This window comes from Lithobates pipiens, unplaced genomic scaffold, assembly GCF_037356315.1.
Source record: "Lithobates pipiens isolate NorthernLeopardFrog02 unplaced genomic scaffold, aLitPip1_a1.2 Scaffold_22, whole genome shotgun sequence".
NCBI lineage: Eukaryota > Metazoa > Chordata > Amphibia > Anura > Ranidae > Lithobates > Lithobates pipiens.
In genome coordinates, this window is record NW_027507784.1 from 278,614,433 (window position 1) to 278,633,413 (window position 18,981).

The 18,981-nt window shown below is 44.3% G+C and overlaps 1 protein-coding gene across 2 annotated transcripts in view; it reads left to right on the forward strand.

The window, feature by feature from the left end:
• The window catches only part of UNKL (unk like zinc finger), a 180,745-nt gene that overhangs the window by 53,810 nt on the left and 107,954 nt on the right, over positions 1–18,981 (forward strand). For both annotated transcript variants that reach the window (XM_077449087.1, XM_077449088.1), the window contains 2 exons: positions 10,264–10,440; positions 16,597–16,730. In XM_077449087.1, coding sequence (XP_077305213.1) covers positions 10,264–10,440; positions 16,597–16,730 — 311 coding nt within the window. The remainder of the gene's footprint in view (positions 1–10,263; positions 10,441–16,596; positions 16,731–18,981) is intronic.

Consider the following 18,981-nt stretch of genomic DNA (forward strand, 5'->3'; position numbering starts at 1 on the left):
GGGGGGCGCGCTCGCTCGCCCCCCTTTCCTGGCCGGCCGGGTAGCGTGCTCGGACAAGGGTCTGGTGTGGACTTTGGGGGAACCCCCACGCCGATTTTTTTCGGCGTTGGGGTTCCCCTTTAAGCCCATTCCAGGCGGCGGAGCCCGCGACGTCTCCTTCGCGGGCCCCGCCTACCTGTACACGCGCTCGAAATGGGCGGATTTGCCTCCGCCTTACGTGGGCGAGTCCGTTCATTTCAAAAGTTGAGCGGACTGTTTGGCAAACAGTTCGTTGAAACAGTCCGCTCGTGTGTGGGCAAGTCCGCTCATGCAAATTTTGAGCGGACTGTTTGCCGAAACTGTTTGACGAACAAGGTTGGGCAAACAGTCCGCGCGTGTGTACGCGGCCTTAGTTCCTTCTTGATTCTGTCAGTGTTTGTTGCCCTTCCCCCAGTTGGGCTGCTTTTGGATGTCCTGACTGTTTCTGAATTACTGTGTCTCAATGAACAATGCATAAAATCTTTTTCTTCAAGTCCATTGAGGGACACAGGCTCAACTCCCACAACAGCTGCAGAGCCTGGGCGCTGACATCACCCATAGGCTTACTATGGGGCATCTGTTTTCAGGTGTCCCTCATCTACACTGAAGCTGCCAATGACAGCTGATCATGTGACCAGACCCAGATCACTCTCAGAATAGTTCAGTATACACCTCTTCTTTTCACAGGGTAATTAGAACAGGGATGGGGTGGGAACCAATTTAAGCTTGGTTAGGAATAGGCTGTGCTTCCACTTTAATGTGGCTGAAGAGTTGACAGGCAGCACCGCCTACCAAGCATGCCTCTTCCAGAACATTGGGCCGGGCGGCAACTTTGAGATACAGTGGGGAAAATTATTTGATCCCCTGCAGATTTTGTAAGTTTGCCCTTTTACAAGGAAATGGTCTAATTTTTATCATAGGTGTATTTTAAATGATAGAGACAGAATATCAACCAAGAATCTAGAAAAAACACATGCTACAAATGTTCTAAATTGAGTTGCAGTTCAGTGCGTAAAATACATATTTGATCCCCAAGCAAAACGTGACTTGGTACTTGCTGGAGAAATCCTTGTTGGCAAGCACACAGGTAAGACATTTCTTGTAGTTGGTTAACAGTTTTGCACACATCTCAGGAGGGATTTTGGTCCACTCTTATTGACAGATCTTCTCTAAATTCTTAAGGTTTCTTGGCTGTCACTTGACAACTTGAAGTTTCAGCTCCCTCCATAAATATTCTATAGGATTAAGGTCTGGAGACTAGGCCACTCCATGACCTTAATGTGCTTCTTCTTGAGCCACTTCTTTGTTGCCTTGGCAGTATGTTTTTTTTTTTTTTTGTCATTGTCATGCTGATAGACCCATCCACGACCCATCTTCAGTGTTCTGGCTGAGGGAAGGTGGTTTTCATCCAAGATTTTACAATACATGGCCCCGTCCATTGGCCCCTCAATACTGCAAATTTGGCCTGTACCTTTAGCAGAGAAATGGGCCCCCTAGCATAATTTTTTCACCTCCATGCTTGACTGTAGGGATGGTGTTCTTGGGATCCTAGTCAGAATTTTTCTTCCTTCAAACATGACAAGTCATGTTAATGCCAAAGAGCTCAATTTTTGGTCTCATCTGACCACAGAACTTCCTCCCAATTCTTCTCTAAATCATTTAGATATTTTTTGGCAAAGTTCAGACAGGTGTGCCTTCTTTAGAAGGGGGACCTTTGCCGGCACTGCAGGATTTCAATCCATGGCACCGTATTGATACCAATAGTTAAGTGACTGTGGTCCCAACTGCCTTGAGATCATTGACACGCTCCTCCCGTGTAGTTCTGGGATGATTCCTCACTTTTCTCACGATCATCCATGAGGCAAAATCTTGCATGGAGCTCCAGACCAAGGGCGATTGATGGTTATTTTGTATTTCTTACATTCGCGTATAATCGCTCAACTGTCTACTTCTCACTAAGTTTCTTCCTGATGGTCTTGTAGCCCATTCCATCCTTGTGCAGGTCTACAATCTTGTCCGTGATGTCCTTTGGCAGCTCTTTGGTCTTGCCCATGATGGTGAGGTTTGAATCGAAGAAAAAGATTCTGTGGACAGGTGTCTTTTTTTTTTTTTTTTATACACAAAAGGAGTTGTCATTAGGAGCGCTTTCTTAAATGGACAGGACTAATCTGTGTACCACATGAGCACATACTGTAGCCAGTCTGTGGGAGACAGAATTATTGTTGGTTGGTAGGGGATCAAATACTTTTTTACTCGCTGACCTGCAACTCTATTTATAACCAGGGTGGATAAAAAAAATGTTTTAATAATCAAACAAATCAGATTTTTTTTTTTTTTATCAAATGTATTTTAATAAAATGCTTTTAGCGTAACCACCTAAAGATAGTTTTTTTTATTTAAGCTACATTAATAATTTAGTTTATTCAGCATGAGCTGGAGCTTAGTCCTGTAGCATGAGGCTGTATATTCTTCAATATTTTTTTTTTTTTTTGGTAAACTCATTCAGTGACTGCAAGCTGAGATAACATGCACTGCATTAATGCATTCACACAATTTCTCAGTAACCATGAGATAAGTTCAGGGATATTCCTTTATCCCATTGTTTGAAAATCTATGTACACTACAAACTGTATGATTGAATCGGTTCTGATATCGCTGTTTTACGAATCTGACAGCTTCTTATTCTAAATAGGAAACCTTCCATTTGTTTGCAAATATTAAAGATTCTAATCACCAGCACGAATAAGTCCTTACATTTAAAGAGTACGTGTCATTTCAGATCCATCATGGCAGCATCTGTTAGCGGGCATTCACTCATCTGCTGCCAGCACATCCCTCACCTTGTGTCACTGCCGCATCACCAGCCGTCCCATTAAAGTGAATTTGGCGAGGCAACAGCAGGTCAGAGGAGGAGCCACTGAGGGACAGCGATGACAGTTGCTCTTTTAAAAATTATGATTTAAATCAAGCCTTTTTAATAGTGATTTAAATCGACTTGATTTAAATCAAATCCACCGTGTTTATAACATTTGTATCATGTGTTTTTTCTGGATGCTTGGTTGATATTATGTCTCTCTTTTAAAATACACCTATGGTATCAATGATAGACCCGTCATTTCTTTGTAAGTGGGCAAATGTACTAAATCTGCAGGGGATCAAATAATGACAGTATTTTCCCCCACTGTACATGTTTTGGCTCCAGATGGGATTGTATTGTATTCTATTAAAAATCTCAGTCTCGCAAAGAAAAAAAAACAAAGGTTGCCCCATGAATGCCTGATAGCCACTTCTTTGTTCCACTGTGGATCGATTTTCAGACTGCTCAAGTGTGAGTTTAGACTCATTTTGTTCCAACGAATATTGTTCAATCAGATTGCAATGTGGATGGCCAGCTCTATTGCTAGCCTTCTTTCAGAACTGAGCACCAGTATTGTTGCTCAAATATAAGCTTGTATACACAATTCTTTGCCTATCACCCAGCTTCCTTATGCCCGGTACACACAATGAGGTTATCGGACGAATGATCGTCTGCTTTTTTTTTTTTTTTTGCATGCTAATCTCAGCTCGAATCTAATGAATTTATTAAAGTCACGAAAATTTGCGTACAACAGAATAAAAATTTGTGAAAGTGATGTCGGGTTGTAATGCATTTGTATTGCATTTCCGAACAACCGTTGTCTTATGAAAAGTAGTTTTTCCGTGCATGTCCGTTCAAATAATATCAGATGAACTGTCCTGATCAACTCTCTAAAGAAAGCTCTGTACCAACGATGAGATTATTGTATGATTGTGCCAAAATCTTTATTTTTCATTCGATTTGTGTGTACCGGGCATTAGTTATGGTGGCCAATACTTGTGTTTCTGACCTGTAAAGGGAAGCCGTATAGAATGCTAGATGGAATGCAGAGCTCATATCCTAATGCTGCCTTGGTGGAATTTGTCTTGTCCATCCATCATTTTGTTTGTAGTAGAAGGGTAGAGAGGGTGAGGATACCAGCATGTCCCTTGTCCTACCTGTTATGTGACACAAGTCAAGGCAGCAACTTTGGGTTTGTTTGATACATTGTGCTTTGTCCTTGCGCTATGTGTGTGGGATTGTGTTTTCATTCTTTATTGTACTATAATGTCACTGGACAAAAGGGCGCTTTAAAATGTACGCACTCCATACAAATAGTCTTTCAACAGTTTCAGCTTTCTGTTCTTTACTAAGATTGCAGTTGATGAAATTAATTTCTGACCTGATGATTTTAGAGCAAAGTATGTAGATTATTTTCAAGTACACTTATATCATTTCCTGGCTCAGGCTTTTTTCCATTTATTTAAAATGAGTCTATTTTAAGTGGAATACCACTCAAAACCTTTTTTTTTTTTTTTTTTTTTTTTTTTTTGATAGAGCAGGCACGATTGGACCTTCTGTCATGTATTTATTGCCAAATTTGTGGGGTTTCCCCTTCTTACAGGAAATATCACACGGTGACACAGACAAGACTAAAAAGTTAATATCTGTCTCTAATCTTTCCTACCAAATCATCATTACTGTTGAGCCTCTGCTGAATATGTTTTTCTCTCTATTGTCACTAGAACAGGAACTGAGTGAAGATCTCTTTTAGGGATACATACGTTTAAAAAAAAAATAAAAATAAAACCCGGCAGAGCATCTTATCCTTTTCTATTCTTTAAGAAGCTGAAAATATCTGAGTTCCAGTAAAGGGCTCATTCATGCTATTTGTGGTGATCTGCAGTTTTCCACCCTGAATAAACACACATCCCTGCCAGGGCACTTAGAAAGCAATTGTTTTGTTGATGTGATGGTCACTGTGGGAAAAATGGAGCAAGTCTGCAATCCAGCGCAGTGGATGGCGTAGCAGTGCAACATGGGGGGGGGGTAGAATGAAAGAAAATTGCTCAATTTCACCCCCCCCCCCCCATCAACACAGTCAAAATGCCTCCAACATCGCTATCGTGTTCTGCCGGCCGGGAAGCAGAACCTGCCAGCAGAACACAATAGCAATGTGAGAGGAGCTATAGCTGCCGCCAGGAATCAAATGGATCGACATTGGTACAATCAGCCTGCCCTTACATGGATCAAATCTCGGCCAGTCCATGCTGAACTGGCCTAATTTTGAAACATGTATGGCCAGCTTTAGCCTTGTTTTCTGCACTCTTTGTCTACCTTAGAATATACAGTAATATGTATTGTTTAGACACCATTTTGTAGATTGCTCCCTGTTTGCAAGCTTAAAGAGGGACTGTACTGCGGAAAAAAATATTAAAAGCCAGCAGCTGCAAATACTACAGCTGCTGACTTTTAATAAATGGACACTCGCCTGTCCCAGGGTCCAGCGATGCCGAGATCGATCGCTCGGCTCTCGGCTGCTGCCGCCACCATTCTAGTTGAGGGAATCAGGAAGTGAAGCGAATCGGCTTCACTTCCTGGTTCCGTACTGCGCATGCGTGAGTCGCGCAGCGCAATAGGAATTGTCCGCGCTGTCTCCGAGACCCGTGTGTGTCCCAGCAGACAGCGCAGTAGGACAGGAAATGGCGTAGACTCCCACGGGAGTCTATGCCCGGAAATGGGTGTAAATACCTGTCTTTGACAGGTATCTGCACCCCCCCTCCCCCCTGAAAGGTGCCAATTGTGACACCGGAGGTGGGGGAGGGTTCCGATCAGCGGAAGTTCCACTTTAGGGTGGAACCCCGCTTTAACCACCAATTTTACACCGAGCTGTACAACTTTGTTTAGATCTAACAATTTTATCATGCAAGGGGTCTGCCTGCTTAGAATAAAATTAAAGCGGTTGTATACCCGCACATAAAAAATTAAATAAAAAAAACCCTGCAAGGCAAAGACATAATGAGCTAGTATTGTGCCGCATATTGGCTCATTATAAAATGCTTACCTTAGATTGAAGCCCCTGTATTGCAGCCCGGTCCACGCCAAGGGAGCTGACATCTTGCCCTCAGCGTTTCTTCCGGGTTTGCAGGTCTGGTGCTGTGAGTGACCAGAGCCGCAATGACGTCAGTCCCGCACGTGCATGCAGGAGTCTTTTCCCCAGCAAAGTCTGGCAGTGTCTTCCGGGCATTCAGATTACATGTGCCTCTGACATCAGTGGCTGCATGCAAAGGGTTTAGGAGATGTTAATTTTATCTACAGGTAAGCCTTATTATAAGCTTACCTGTAGGTAAAAATGACAAATTATTGTATATAACCACTTTAAGTGGATTGCAGAGGCAAGTCCCCATGTTGCATTGCTTTGTATTGTACTATATCACTAAATGAGACTGCTCAGAGATTGTACCAGACAGTAATTTATTTGCTCAAAAGTAGTTGGCCTCACGCACTCACTCAAATTTTAGGCCTCGTTCACATGTGTGGCCGGGTGCTGTTAAAAATCAGCCGTTTAGGCTATGTTACCACTATTGCGACCCCAAATTAGAGTGCGATTTTTGAGTGATTTTTTTTTTTTTTATGCGACTTTGAGTGCAGCTTTGATTGAACTTTGCACTCTTTAGGTCAAACTTGCATCAAAAGTCGCATCAAATAGTGCAGGAACCTTTAACCTTTTCAGTGTCGTTGATTTTTAAAGTTGTTGCTTTTCAGCTGTGCGGCATGGGCTGCCTCAGGTGTGACAAGTCCTTATGCCGTCAGGACCCATCAGCTATGTAGTGTGAATGTCTTTCAAATTACATCTAGTTGGATGGATACACTTTCAAGTGTATCTAATGCCGCGTACACACGATCAAACAATCGGGTGGAAAAGTCCGGCAAACTCAAGTCTGCCGGACAATCCCTCCGTGTGTAGCCTCCGGCAGACTATTTTTTTTTACCCGAAAGTACAGCGGACTTAGAAAGTAGTTTTGCACTCCAATCTTCCCGCCGGACTTGCATTTCGGCGGACAATCAGACCGTGCGTATGCCAGTCCGCCGTACTTTTGAAATGAACGGACTTTTCCCGCCCGGAGAAAAGTCCGCTCATTTTGTGTGCGTCTCCAGGTAGGCGGGGCCCGCGAAGGAGACGTCGCTGGCCCCGCCACCTGGTATGGACTTAAAAGGAAACCCCAATTCCGAAAAAAATCGGCGTGGGGGTCCCCCCAGGTCCACATCAGACCCTTGTCCGAGCACGCTACCCGGCCGGCCAGGAAAGGGGGGGACGAGCGAGCGTCCCCCCTCCTGAGCCGTACCAGGCCGCGTGCCCTCAACATGCCCACCCCAAAGCACCTTGTCCCCATGTTGATGAGGACAAGGGCCTCTTCCCGACAACCCTGGCCGTTGGTTGTCGGGGTCTGCGGGCAGGGGGCTTATCGGAATCCGGGAGCCCCCTTTAATAAGGGGGCCCCCAGATACCGGCCCCCCCACCCTATGTGAATGAGTATGGGGTACAATGTACCCCTACCCATTCACCTGTGAAAAAAGTACAAAAAAAACACAACACAGGGTTAAAAGTTTATTGCACAGCTTCGGGGGTCTTCTCGCCGGACTCCTCCGCTATCTTCTGCTAGCTCTTTTACTAGCGGAGGAGTCCAGCTTTCTTCCTCGCCGCCGGCCTCTTCTTCCGACCTTCGGGGGTCTTGTCCCCCTCTTCAGTTCTTCTGCCGGGCCACCACGCCTTCTTCTAGCTCTTTTACAGGCGGTGGCCCGGTCTTCTGTCGCCGCCGTCGCTGCTGTCTTCTGTTCTTCTCTTCTTCTCTTCTCTTCAGATGTTGTCTCGTCGCTCCCTCTGCTCACAATGACGGGGACCTGGTGCGCGGCGACTTATATAGGACATCACCGGATGATGTCCCCGCCTATTATGATATCACAGTCCCAGAGGATGCTGGGACTGTGACATCACACTGGGCGGGGACATCATCCGGTGATGTCCCTATATAAGTCGCCGCGCGCCCGGTCCCCGTCATTGTGAGCGGAGGGAGCAACGAGGCAACATCTGAAGAGAAGAAGTGAAGAACAGAAGACAGCGGCGGCGACAGAAGACCGGGCCACTGCCTGTAAAAGAGTTAGAAGAAGGCGTGGTGGCCCGGCATAAGAACCGAAGAGGGGGACAAGACCCCCCGAAGTCGGAAGAAAGCCGGGCTCCTCCGCTAGTAAAAGAGCTAGCAGAAGATAGCAGAGGAGTCTGGCGAGAAGACCCCGGAGCTGTGCAATAAACTATTTTAACCCTGTGTTGTTTTTTTTTTTTTTTTCTTTTTTTGTACTTTTTTTTTTTCACAGGTGAATGGGTAGGGGTACATTGTACCCCATACTCATTCACATAGGGTGGGGGGCCGGTATCCAGGGGCCCCCTTATTAAAGGGGGCTCCCGGATTCCGATAAGCCCCCTGCCGCAGACCCCGACAACGAACAGCCAGGGTTGTCGGGAAGAAGCCCTTGTCCTCATCAACATGGGGACAAGGTGCTTTGGGGTGGGGGGGCCGCGCGGCCCCCCCTTCCCCAAGGCACCCCCCATGTTGAGGGTACGCGGCCTGGTACGGCTCAGGAGGGGGGGGCGGTCGCTCATCCCCCCCTTTCCTGGCCGGCCGGGTAGCGTGCTCGGACAAGGGTCTTGGGGGGACCCCCACGCCGATTATTTTTTATTTTTCTGGCGTTGGGGTTCCCCTTTAAGTCCATACCAGGGGGCGGGGCTAGCGACGTCTCCTTCGCGGGCCCGCCTACCTGGAGACAGGCTCAAAATGAGCGGACTTTGCTCCGCGTGTGTGGGCGAGTCCGTTCATTTCAAAAGTAGGGCAGATAGTACGGCGGACTTAGTATGCCGTATTAGTCCGCTGAAAAAGTGCCGTGTGTGGGCAAGTAGCCCGTTCGGAAAGTCCGCCGGATAGTCGGCTACATGTGTACGCGGCATTACACACACTATTTTTTTTTTTTGTACATCTTTGCTGCCAAATTGGGAAGACACCTACTTTATTTTTGCTTGCATGTTCCCATTCACATGGCATAACTTTAAAACACATAAACATTTCTACTTGCCTTTTTGAAAAATTGTTCATAACTTTTCTTTCTATGTAATGTAAGGCTGGATTCACACCTAATGTAATTTTAGTGCTTTTTGCATTTTGCAGATTTGCACTACAGTCCATTTAACATGGTTTCCTGTGGAACAGGTTAAAAATGCAAAAAACACTAAAACTGCATAGGTGTGAATCCAGCCTTAAAGAGGGGGCTCTGGGAAGTAAATGGTTCCCATAACCATGTCATCAGTAGTAAACTAGATGTGCACCATGTTCATGCTAACAAACGTTTAAAGTCATTCTAAGGGCAAGGTTCAAGTTTTTTTTTATTTTTTTTTACCTTCATGCATTCTATGCATTAAAATAAAAAAAAAAAACTCTGGTTTTCACTTTGCTATTGGGACACTTGGCAGGTGGGAGGATCATGACGTGTGTGTGTGTGTGTGTGTGTGTGTGTGTGTGTGTGTGTGTGTGTTTGTTTTTTTTACGAAAATTTTTTCCTTTTTAGAATAACTTTAACTTTAAGCTGATCTCCATGTTTTATTAGGTTTTTTTTTTGGACTAAGCTGGTCAAAACAAACTATTTACTTCACTAACAGATGCAACGGCGCCATGTTAAATGAAACATGGAGATCAACTTTAACTCTTTGTTAGGATAAACAGTGTGCGCATCTAGTTTAATGTGGCAGCACAGTATACACATGGTCAATTGTCCCCAACAAAGATGAGCGACATGAGCTGCAACCTGATAGAGGCTCTATTCCCCCCTAAACCCCCCCCCCCCCCATCAGAACACTCCAGTCAGTGCTCTCCGCCGCTGGCTTAGAGTGCTGATCGGTAGTCGATCGGCTGCTGGTTTTCCAGTATGCTCGTCCAACAGAAGCCAGCCGGTTGGACCACACGGACCGAATGCTGGACAGTTTTTATTAAACCGACCCATGTCGCCCGGCATTCAGCCTGTGTGTTTGGCCTTTTACTTTCCCCAGCACTTCTAAGGGAAAAAAGTTTAGCTAGAGTTCTATTTTCATTTTGGCAAAATGAAGAAAAGTGAAATGCTCCTTTTGTTAAATTCTAGTAATGAGTTGTCGCAGAGTTTGTTTTCCTCTTATGTAATGCTTCAAAAAAATTCAGTGTTGGCTATTTATAGATGCTGAAGAAATGTAATAAATTCCTCTCTCCCTCCCTCCCTCCCTCCCCCCTACTCTAAGTGATGCCACAATCAATGTTGATCTGATTCTCCCTGCAGAAATGACTGTATTGACTAAGAGTTTTCTCCTTTCTTTTTTTTTTTTTCTGTTTCAGTTGTCCATATTTGCATAGGACAACGGGTGACACAGAGAGAAAATATCACCTACGATATTACAAGACCGGTACTTGTATTCATGAAACAGATTCTCGAGGACATTGTGTGAAGAATGGACCCCATTGTGCCTTTGCCCATGGTCCTCATGACCTTCGACCTCCTGTCTATGATATAAGGTAATCCAGTCCTATGTGCTGAGCTTTTTTCATGACTTCAGTGTCTGTGGGGATTTTTCAAACTGCAGATACATTGCCTTGAAAAAGTATTCATACCGATTGAGATTTTCCACATTTTGTCATGTTACAACCAAAAACTTAAAGTGGTTGTAAACCCTTACAAACCACTTTGACCTACAGGTAAGCCTAGATTAAGGCTTACCTGTAGGTCCAAGAAATATCTCCCAAACCTATACGGTTTAGGAGATATATGCCCGAAGACGGGCACCGTTGTCTATGGCGCATGCGCCGTAGACAGCTGCGCGCAGGCGCACTGAGCGTGGCATCGTCGATGACGAAGATGCCGCGCATCTCGGCTCCCGTGCGCACGCGTGGGTGTGACGTTATCGCGGCTTCGCCGAATGACAGCTGCGGAGCTGCGAGACCCCACCGAGATGATGGATGCGCCGGACTACAGGGGAGAGCGGTGACTTCGCTGGCTCCTGTGTCAGGTAAGTGACACATAATGGACTACTATGCGATGCATAGTAGTCCATTATGCTTTGCCTTTGCAGGGAGTGAAAGAGGAAGTAAACCCATTAGGGTTTACTTCCTCTTTAAAGGGATTTTATGTGATAGACCAACACAAAGTGGCACATTATTGTGACGTAGAAGGAAAATGATGAATGGTTTTCAAAATTATTTTCAAATAAATATCTGAAAAGTGTGGCATGCATTTGTATTCAGCCCCCTTTAGGGTCCTTTCACACGGGGCGGATCAGTGCTGATCCGCCCCGTGGATATCCGTTTGCTCAGCGGGGATCACTCCGTCGATCCCCGTTGAGCAGGCAGAGGACAGGTCCGTCTCTGCACACTGCGCAGGGACAGACCTGTCACAGCGCCGCTCTCCCCTATGGGAGATCGGATGACGACGGGCCGCAGTGTCCGTCGTCACCCGATCCGCAGACGGATGGAAAAATAGCTTTTTCCTCCGTCACACTTTTTCGGATCGGAGCGGGTCGGATGTCAGCGGACATGTCACCGCTGACATCCGACGCTCCATAGAGGTCTATGGAGCATCCGTTCAGGTCCGCCTGAAAAACTGACAGGCGGGCCTGAACGGATCATCAGTGTGAAAGGGGCCTAACTCTGATACAATCTAGTGAAACCAATTGCCTTCAGTCATCTAACTAGTAAAAAGAGTCCACCTGCTTGTAATTTAAACTCATTATAAACACAGCTGAACATTATGAAGGCCAAGGAACACACCAGACAGGTCAGGGATAAAGTTGTGTAGAAGTTTAAAGCTTTGTTAGGTTATAAAAAATTTTTTTTTTCCAAGCTTCGAACATCTCACAGAGCACTGTTCAATCCATTACTCGAAAATGGGAAAGAGTATGGCACAACTGCAAACCTACCAAGACATGGCAGTCCACCTAAACTGAGAGGCCTGGCAAGGAGAGCACTATTCAGAGAAGCAGCCAAGAGGCCCATGGTAACTCTGGAGGAGTTGCAGAGATCCACAGCTCAGGTGGGAGAATCTGTCCACAGGACAACTATCAGTCATGCACTCCACTCTGGTCTTTTAAAGAAGAGTAGCAAGAAGAAAGGCATTGTTGAAAGAAAGCCGTAAGAATATTCCAAGCTGAAAACATGGCACAACTGCTAACCTACCAAGACCTGGCCGTCCACCTAAACTGACAGGCCGGGGAAGCCATGTGGGGGATACAGCAAATGTGGATGAAGGTGTTCTGGTCAGATGAGACTGAAATTGAACTTTTTGGCTAAGCAAAACGCCATGTGTGGCCGAAAACAAACACTGCAGATCACCCTGAACATGCTATGCCAACTGTGAAACAAGGTGGTGGCAGCATCATGTTATGGGGATGGTGGTTTTCTTCAGCAGGGACAGGGAAGCTGTTGAGTTGATTGGAAGATGGATGGAGCCTAATACAGGGCAATCTTGGAAGAAAACCTGTTAGTCTGACTTGAGACTGGGGTGGAGGTTCACCTTCCAGCAGGACAATGACCCTAAACACACAGCCAGAGCTACATTGGAATGGTTTAGATCAAAGCATTTTCATGTTTTAGAATGGCCCGGTCAAAGTCCAGACCTAAATCCAATTGAAAATCTGTGGTAAGACTTAAAAATTGCTGTTCACAGATTCGTTCCATCCAATCTGACAGAGCTTGAGCTATTTTGCAAAGAAGAATGAGCAAAAATTTCACTCTAGATGTGCAAAGCTGGTAGAGACATCCCCAAAAAGACTTGCAACTGTAATTAAAGTAAAAGGTGGTTCTACAAAGTATGGACTCTGGGGGGCTGAATACAAATACACGCCACACTTTTCAGATATGTATTTGTAAAACATTTTAAAAACCATTTATCATTTCCTTTCCACTTCACAATTATGTGCCACTTTGTGTTGGTCTATCACATAAAATCCCAATAAAATACATTTACGTTTTTGGTTGTAACTTGACAAAATGTGGAAAATTTCATGGGGTATGAATCCTTTTTCAGGACACTGTAAAACCATTTTTTTTTCTTTGGACAGAGCGGCTTAGTCCTTTTTTAAAGCTGACTATATTCTAATCTTGGGAAATTTTCCCTCATTTCCTAAGTGGCCACCTGGTCAAGAAACAAGAGGAAATCCTTTCCACCTGGGATACTGCCAGTACTAAAAGCATTCCACAGGCTACCTAAAAACTTTGTCTGGCGTTTAAAGGGATTGTGTAGTACAGGGCTCGAAAAACTCCAGGTCGCCATGGTGATAATAAGTTTTGTCCTGGCACCCTAGCTGTCCTCTGAATGCTCCCCCACACCCTGTGTGCACCCATCTGCGGGCCTTGGCCCGGCATAGCGGGTGCTACTGGATAGAGGTGGGAGGGAGGATAGCAGACAAATGCCCACTCTCCTCACCTTCTAGTTCAGGGATATGCAAATAGCGGACCTTCAGTTGTTGCAGAACTACAAGTCCCATAAAGCATAGCAAGACTCTGACAGCCACAAGCATGACACCCAGAGGCATGATGGGACTTGTAGTTTTACAACAGCTGGAGGTCCGCTAATTGCATATCCCTGTTCTAGTTGTTGACATGGAAGTGACGTGTGACATCACTTTCAGGGCCCTGTTGACAGTTTCCCCTGGCCATCAAGGCCAGTAAGGAATGTAATGCAGTGCGATCTGCATTGCATTACATTCAGTGGAGCACAGGGGGACATGCAGGGTATTTTAGACCCTGCATGTCTCATTAAAGAGAACCTGTCACCAAAGTAAAAAAAAATCATAGGGGATTTTTTTTTGTCATGTGATAAGGAAAAAAAGTGTTTTTAATTGTAAGAAAGTTACACCCAAACACATAGAACCCCCCCCCAGGAAAATGAAGGCCCCACCCCCCACCCACATATATATGCATGCACAACCATAAACTCACCACAACGCGCCTACGCCTGGAAAAATTGCTTGCGATACACGTTACATATCGCATTCCCCACGCACTTTGGAATGAGCGCAAAAATTCGACCACCAGACCTCCTTCGTATCGCTAAACGAATGCCTTATAGGGGGCTTTTAAAGTGTCGCTTATGGAAAATATAGGGTACTGACGTGTTTAAAAATGAACATGTTGGATATCTATTTACTTGGTGCAACCTCGGCTTTTATATTTTACTAAAAAAAAATGGGTAATTTATTGCATTTTTGTGCCCCCTAATGTTGTGGTGGTATTTTGTTTGTTTTTTTCTGAAATTTTGTGTTTCCTAGACCTTTGCGGTAATATCACGTGTCATAAAAAATCGGAACTACCACAATTTTTTTTTTCTCTAGGTTGTCCGCTTTCAGAAAATATGTTTAGGGGTTTTATGTAATCTTCAGACCTAAAATGATTTTTTTAAACGTGTGCAGAAAACACAAAAACGACTGGCTGTGAAAGGGATAAAGGATAAGTACCCTTTGGGAACATATTACATTTTCCACCCATAAGATTTGTTAGTTAAAAAGAAAACTGGCTCCTAACTTTTTTAGCTGGCTCAGATTCAGAGCAAATTTGTCAAGCCCTGATATAGTGGTTCTGCACATTCATTATTTTCCTTCCTTATCATGGAAGGAAAATGTATAGTCTTCTATCCAACCAGCAGATGCTGCTTTGATATCATTTCACATATTTAGCTCTCACCTTTCTGTAAAACATACAATTGTTAAAAACCTTGAACGAGGCATCACAGCACTGACTACTTCCTTGTCAGAGGGCTCAGAGAGGATGTTGTAGTCAGAAGGGTGCTGCAAAGTAAGCTTAGATTGCTGCGCTGTCATTTTTGCTAACCCATAAATTCAAAAAAGCTGCGTGCAATTTACAATAGAGATACAAATGTTTTCCTGAGTGGTCTCCTATCATCTGGTCCTGAGTGCATCTGGAAAGTATTCACAGCACTTCACTTTTTCCACATTTTGTTATATTACAGGCAGACTTATTCCAAAATTGATTCAATTCATTATTTTCCTCAAACTTCTACAAACAATACCCCATGATGATAATGTAAAAGACGTTTGTTTGAAACCTTTGCAAATTTATTAAAACAATGAAAAAAAAACACATGTACATAAGTATTCACAGCCTTTTGCTCAATAATTTGTTGAAGCACCTTTGGCACCAATTACAGCCATAAGTCTGCGTATGATGCTACAAGCTTGGCACACCTGTTTTTGGGCAGTTTCTCCCATTCTTTGCAGGACCTCTCAAGCTCCATCAGGTTGGATGGGGAACGTCGGTGCACAGTCATTTTCAGATCTCTCCAGAGAGGTTCAATTGGGTTCAAGTCTGGGCTCTGGCTGGGCCACTCAAGGACATTCACAGAGTTGTCTTGTAGCCACTTTTTTGTTATCTTGGCTGTATGCTTAGGGTCATTGTCCTGTTGAAAGATGAACCTCCGCCCCAGTCTGAGGTCTAGAGCGCTCAGGAGCAGGTTTTCATCAAGGATGTCTCTGTAATCTTTCCCCTTGATCTTGACGAGTCTCCCAGTTCCTGACGCTGAAAAACATTCTTGCAGCATAATGCTGCCACCACCATGCTTCACTATTGAGATGGTATTGGCCAAGTGATGAGCGGTCCCTGGTTTCCTCCAGACATGACGCTTGCCATTCAGGCCAAAGAGGTCAAACTTTGTAACATCAGACCAGAGAATTTTGTTTTTCATGGTCTGAGAGTCCTTCAGGTGCCTTTTTGGCAAACTCCTGGCAGGCTGTCATGTGCCTTTTTACTAAGGAGTGGCTTCCATCTGGCCACTATACCATGCAGCCCTGATTGGTGGAGTGCTGTAGTGATAGCCTAGAGGCGATTCAGTTCGCATTGTGCGCTATACAAGTATTTCATTCATTCATTCATTCATAGTTGTTCTTCTGGAAGGTTCTCCTCTCTCCACAGCGAAATGATTGAGCTCTGTCAGAGTGACCATCAGGTTCTTGATTACCTCTCTGACTAAGGCCCTTGTCCCCCGATTGCTCAGCTTAGCCAGGGGCTCGCTCTATGAAGAGCCCTAGTGGTTCCAAACTTCTTCCATTTACGGATGATGGAGGCCACTGTGCTCATTGGAACCTTCAATGCTGCAGAATTTTTTGTGCATGTGATTTTTTTTCTTTGTTTTTTTTATTAATTTTAAACAAACTTCTTTCACGTTGTCGTTATGGAGTATTTGTTCATAGAATTTTGAGGAAAATAATGGATACATTTTGGAATGAAGCTGTAACATAACAAAATGTGGAAAAGGTAAAGTGCTGTGAATACTTTCTGGATGCGCTGTATACCTAAAAGTGATTAGTATACTGTATGTGCATGATAAAGATATGTTCAGTTAGTAGTACAGAGACTGTTTTTCATAATGTGAGAACTGGCCCATGAATATGCAAGGGTGGGGAGCAAAAAATGCAGGCTCTGTTCAATACAACTAAGCAGCAGGCGTTAACATGCCTATGATAGAAGCATACAGGAGAGTGTGTGTGTATGTATGTATGTATAAGTGTGTGTACATTATATATAAAGTAGGTTAAATATTTTTTTTATTGAAAATACTGATTTGAAGAAATTTGCAGTAAAAGTGACCAGCACTGGGCCAATATAGACACATCACCTCGTATCCTCTTAGTTTGATCATTTATTTTTCTTTGATTGGTGCAACAGGGAAATCCAAGCACAGGAAGCCTTACAGAATGGGCAGCTTGGGAGTGGTGAAGGGATTCCTGACTTGCAGCCAGGAGTCTTAGCTAGCCAAGCAATGATAGAGAAGATCCTCGGAGAGGACCCAAGATGGCAAGGTAAGTTTAGGAATAAACAGGTCAATACAAACTTGCATATGACTATTACTGTATCATTGAAAGGCCAGTAAACCTAACCCACAAGCTGGACTATATAAATGAGCTATTGACGCAGTCATTTGCAAAAATAAACATGTCTAATAGAAATTGTTTGTTTTTTGTTTTGTTTTTTAAGATATTTGATCAGGGCAACATTAGATCTTCTTTTTACACAGTGCTTACAGTTGAAGGTAATATACTTGAATTAAAACACAAGACCTATTTGCCTTTTTAAACATTTGTTCTACAAAAATATCAATAGATGTAATGGTGTATTGTGAAAAAACACCCTGGCCTCAGAAGGTATTGCCTCCTCTATCAGAAATGAGTTGTAGGCATTTTGCTAACTGCCCACCAGTCTTTGACATCTACTCAATTTGTGACCACTAATCTATGAAAATGTCTTTAGTTGCAAGATGGTTGTGGGTTTCCTCATATGACCGTGTTAAAGTGATATTTAACCACTTCAGCCCCGGACCATTTTGCTGGTCAAAGACCAGACCACTTTTTGCGACTCGGCACTGCGTCGCTTTAACTGACAATTGCGCGGCCATGCGACGTGGTTCCCAAACAAAATTGGCGTCCTTTTTTTCCCACAAATAGAGCTTTCTTTTAGTGGTATTTGATCAGCTCTGTGGTTTTTATTTTTTGCGCTATAAACAAAAATAGGGGGCGACAATTTTGAAAAAAAATGCATTATTTTTTTACTTTTTGTTATAATATCCCCCAAAAATATATAAAAAAAATTTTTTCCCCTCAGTTTAGGCCGATACCTATTCTTCTACATATTTTTGGAAAAAAAAATGCAATAAGCGATTGATTGGTTTGTGCAAAAGTTATAGCGTTTATAAAATAGGGGATAGTTTTATGGCATTTTTATTAATAATTGTTTTTTATTAGTAATGGCGGCGATCAGCGATTTTTTTTTTTTTTTTTTTTTTTTTTTTTTTTTTTTATTGTGACTGCAACGTTATGGCTGACACATCAGACTTTTTTGGGATCATTGTCATTTATACAGAAATCACTGCTATATAAATGCACTGATTCCTGTGTAAATGACACTGGCAGTGAAGGGGTTAACCAGTGGGTGGCAGTGTAGGTGTTAAGTGTTCCTAGGGGTGTGTTACTAACTGTGGGGTGCTGGGCTTTCATTTAGTGAACACTGATCTCTGCTCCAATCACATGGAGCAGAGATCAGCGTCACTAGTTGCTAGGCAGAATGGGGAAATGCTGTTTACAATGGCATTTCTCCATTCAGCTGCCCTGTGAGACAATCGCGGGTATGCCCGCGGCGATGGAGTCCGTGGAACCCGCGACCGGACTCACGGGGGTCCCAACCGGCACGCGAGCGTGCCGCCGGCGGGCACGCTCACAATGGCAGGGCGGCATTGAAGACTGGAGGTACCTGTATGCCATTCTGCCGACATACATCGGCGTGCGCCGGTCGGGAACTGGTTAAGTTTATTTTTATTTTAATCACAAACATGCCAGCTCTGTGCAACGGTTTTGCACACAGCAGCCCTGATTCTCCTCTTCTCAGGTCCCTTGATGGTGCTCTTGGCCCGTTCCTCCTGCCAAATGCCCTCAGAGCTAGCAGCTTGCAATGGGGGAACCCAAGCAGTTTTGCTCTCAAGCTGAGGCTCTGTGTGTCCATTTTACTGCTCAACCCCACCCCCTTTCTCTCCTGATTGGCTCAGTGGCTGTGATTGACAGCAGTAGGAGCCAATAGCTCCCACTGCTGTCTTGGCTAATGAGGAGGAAAAGTCCCTGGTGAACCGAGGCAATCGTGCACATCGCTGGATCGAGATGGGACTCAGGTTAGTATTAAAGTGGTTGTAAACCCTGTTACTCCACTTGTACCTACAGGTAAGCCTATAATGAGGCTTACCTGTAGGTACTGTAAATATCTCCTAAACTTGCATGGTTTAGGTGATATTTACCATATACACTTGCACCGATGTCCTCAGTGCATATGCACTGAAAAAATGGGTCGATCATGCCTTTTCTAAAGGGCCCGTGCCGTGGCTGGCGGTTCCCGCGTGCATGTGCAGAAGTGACGTCATCGTGGCTCCGGCCAATCACAGCGCAACTTACTAGCTCATTATGCCTTTGTCTTGCAGGTTTGTTTTTTATTTTTTTGGGGGGTTTACAGCCACTTTAACTATTGGCTGACCAGTGCACGACAATGTACGTTGGCACAATGGCACGGCTG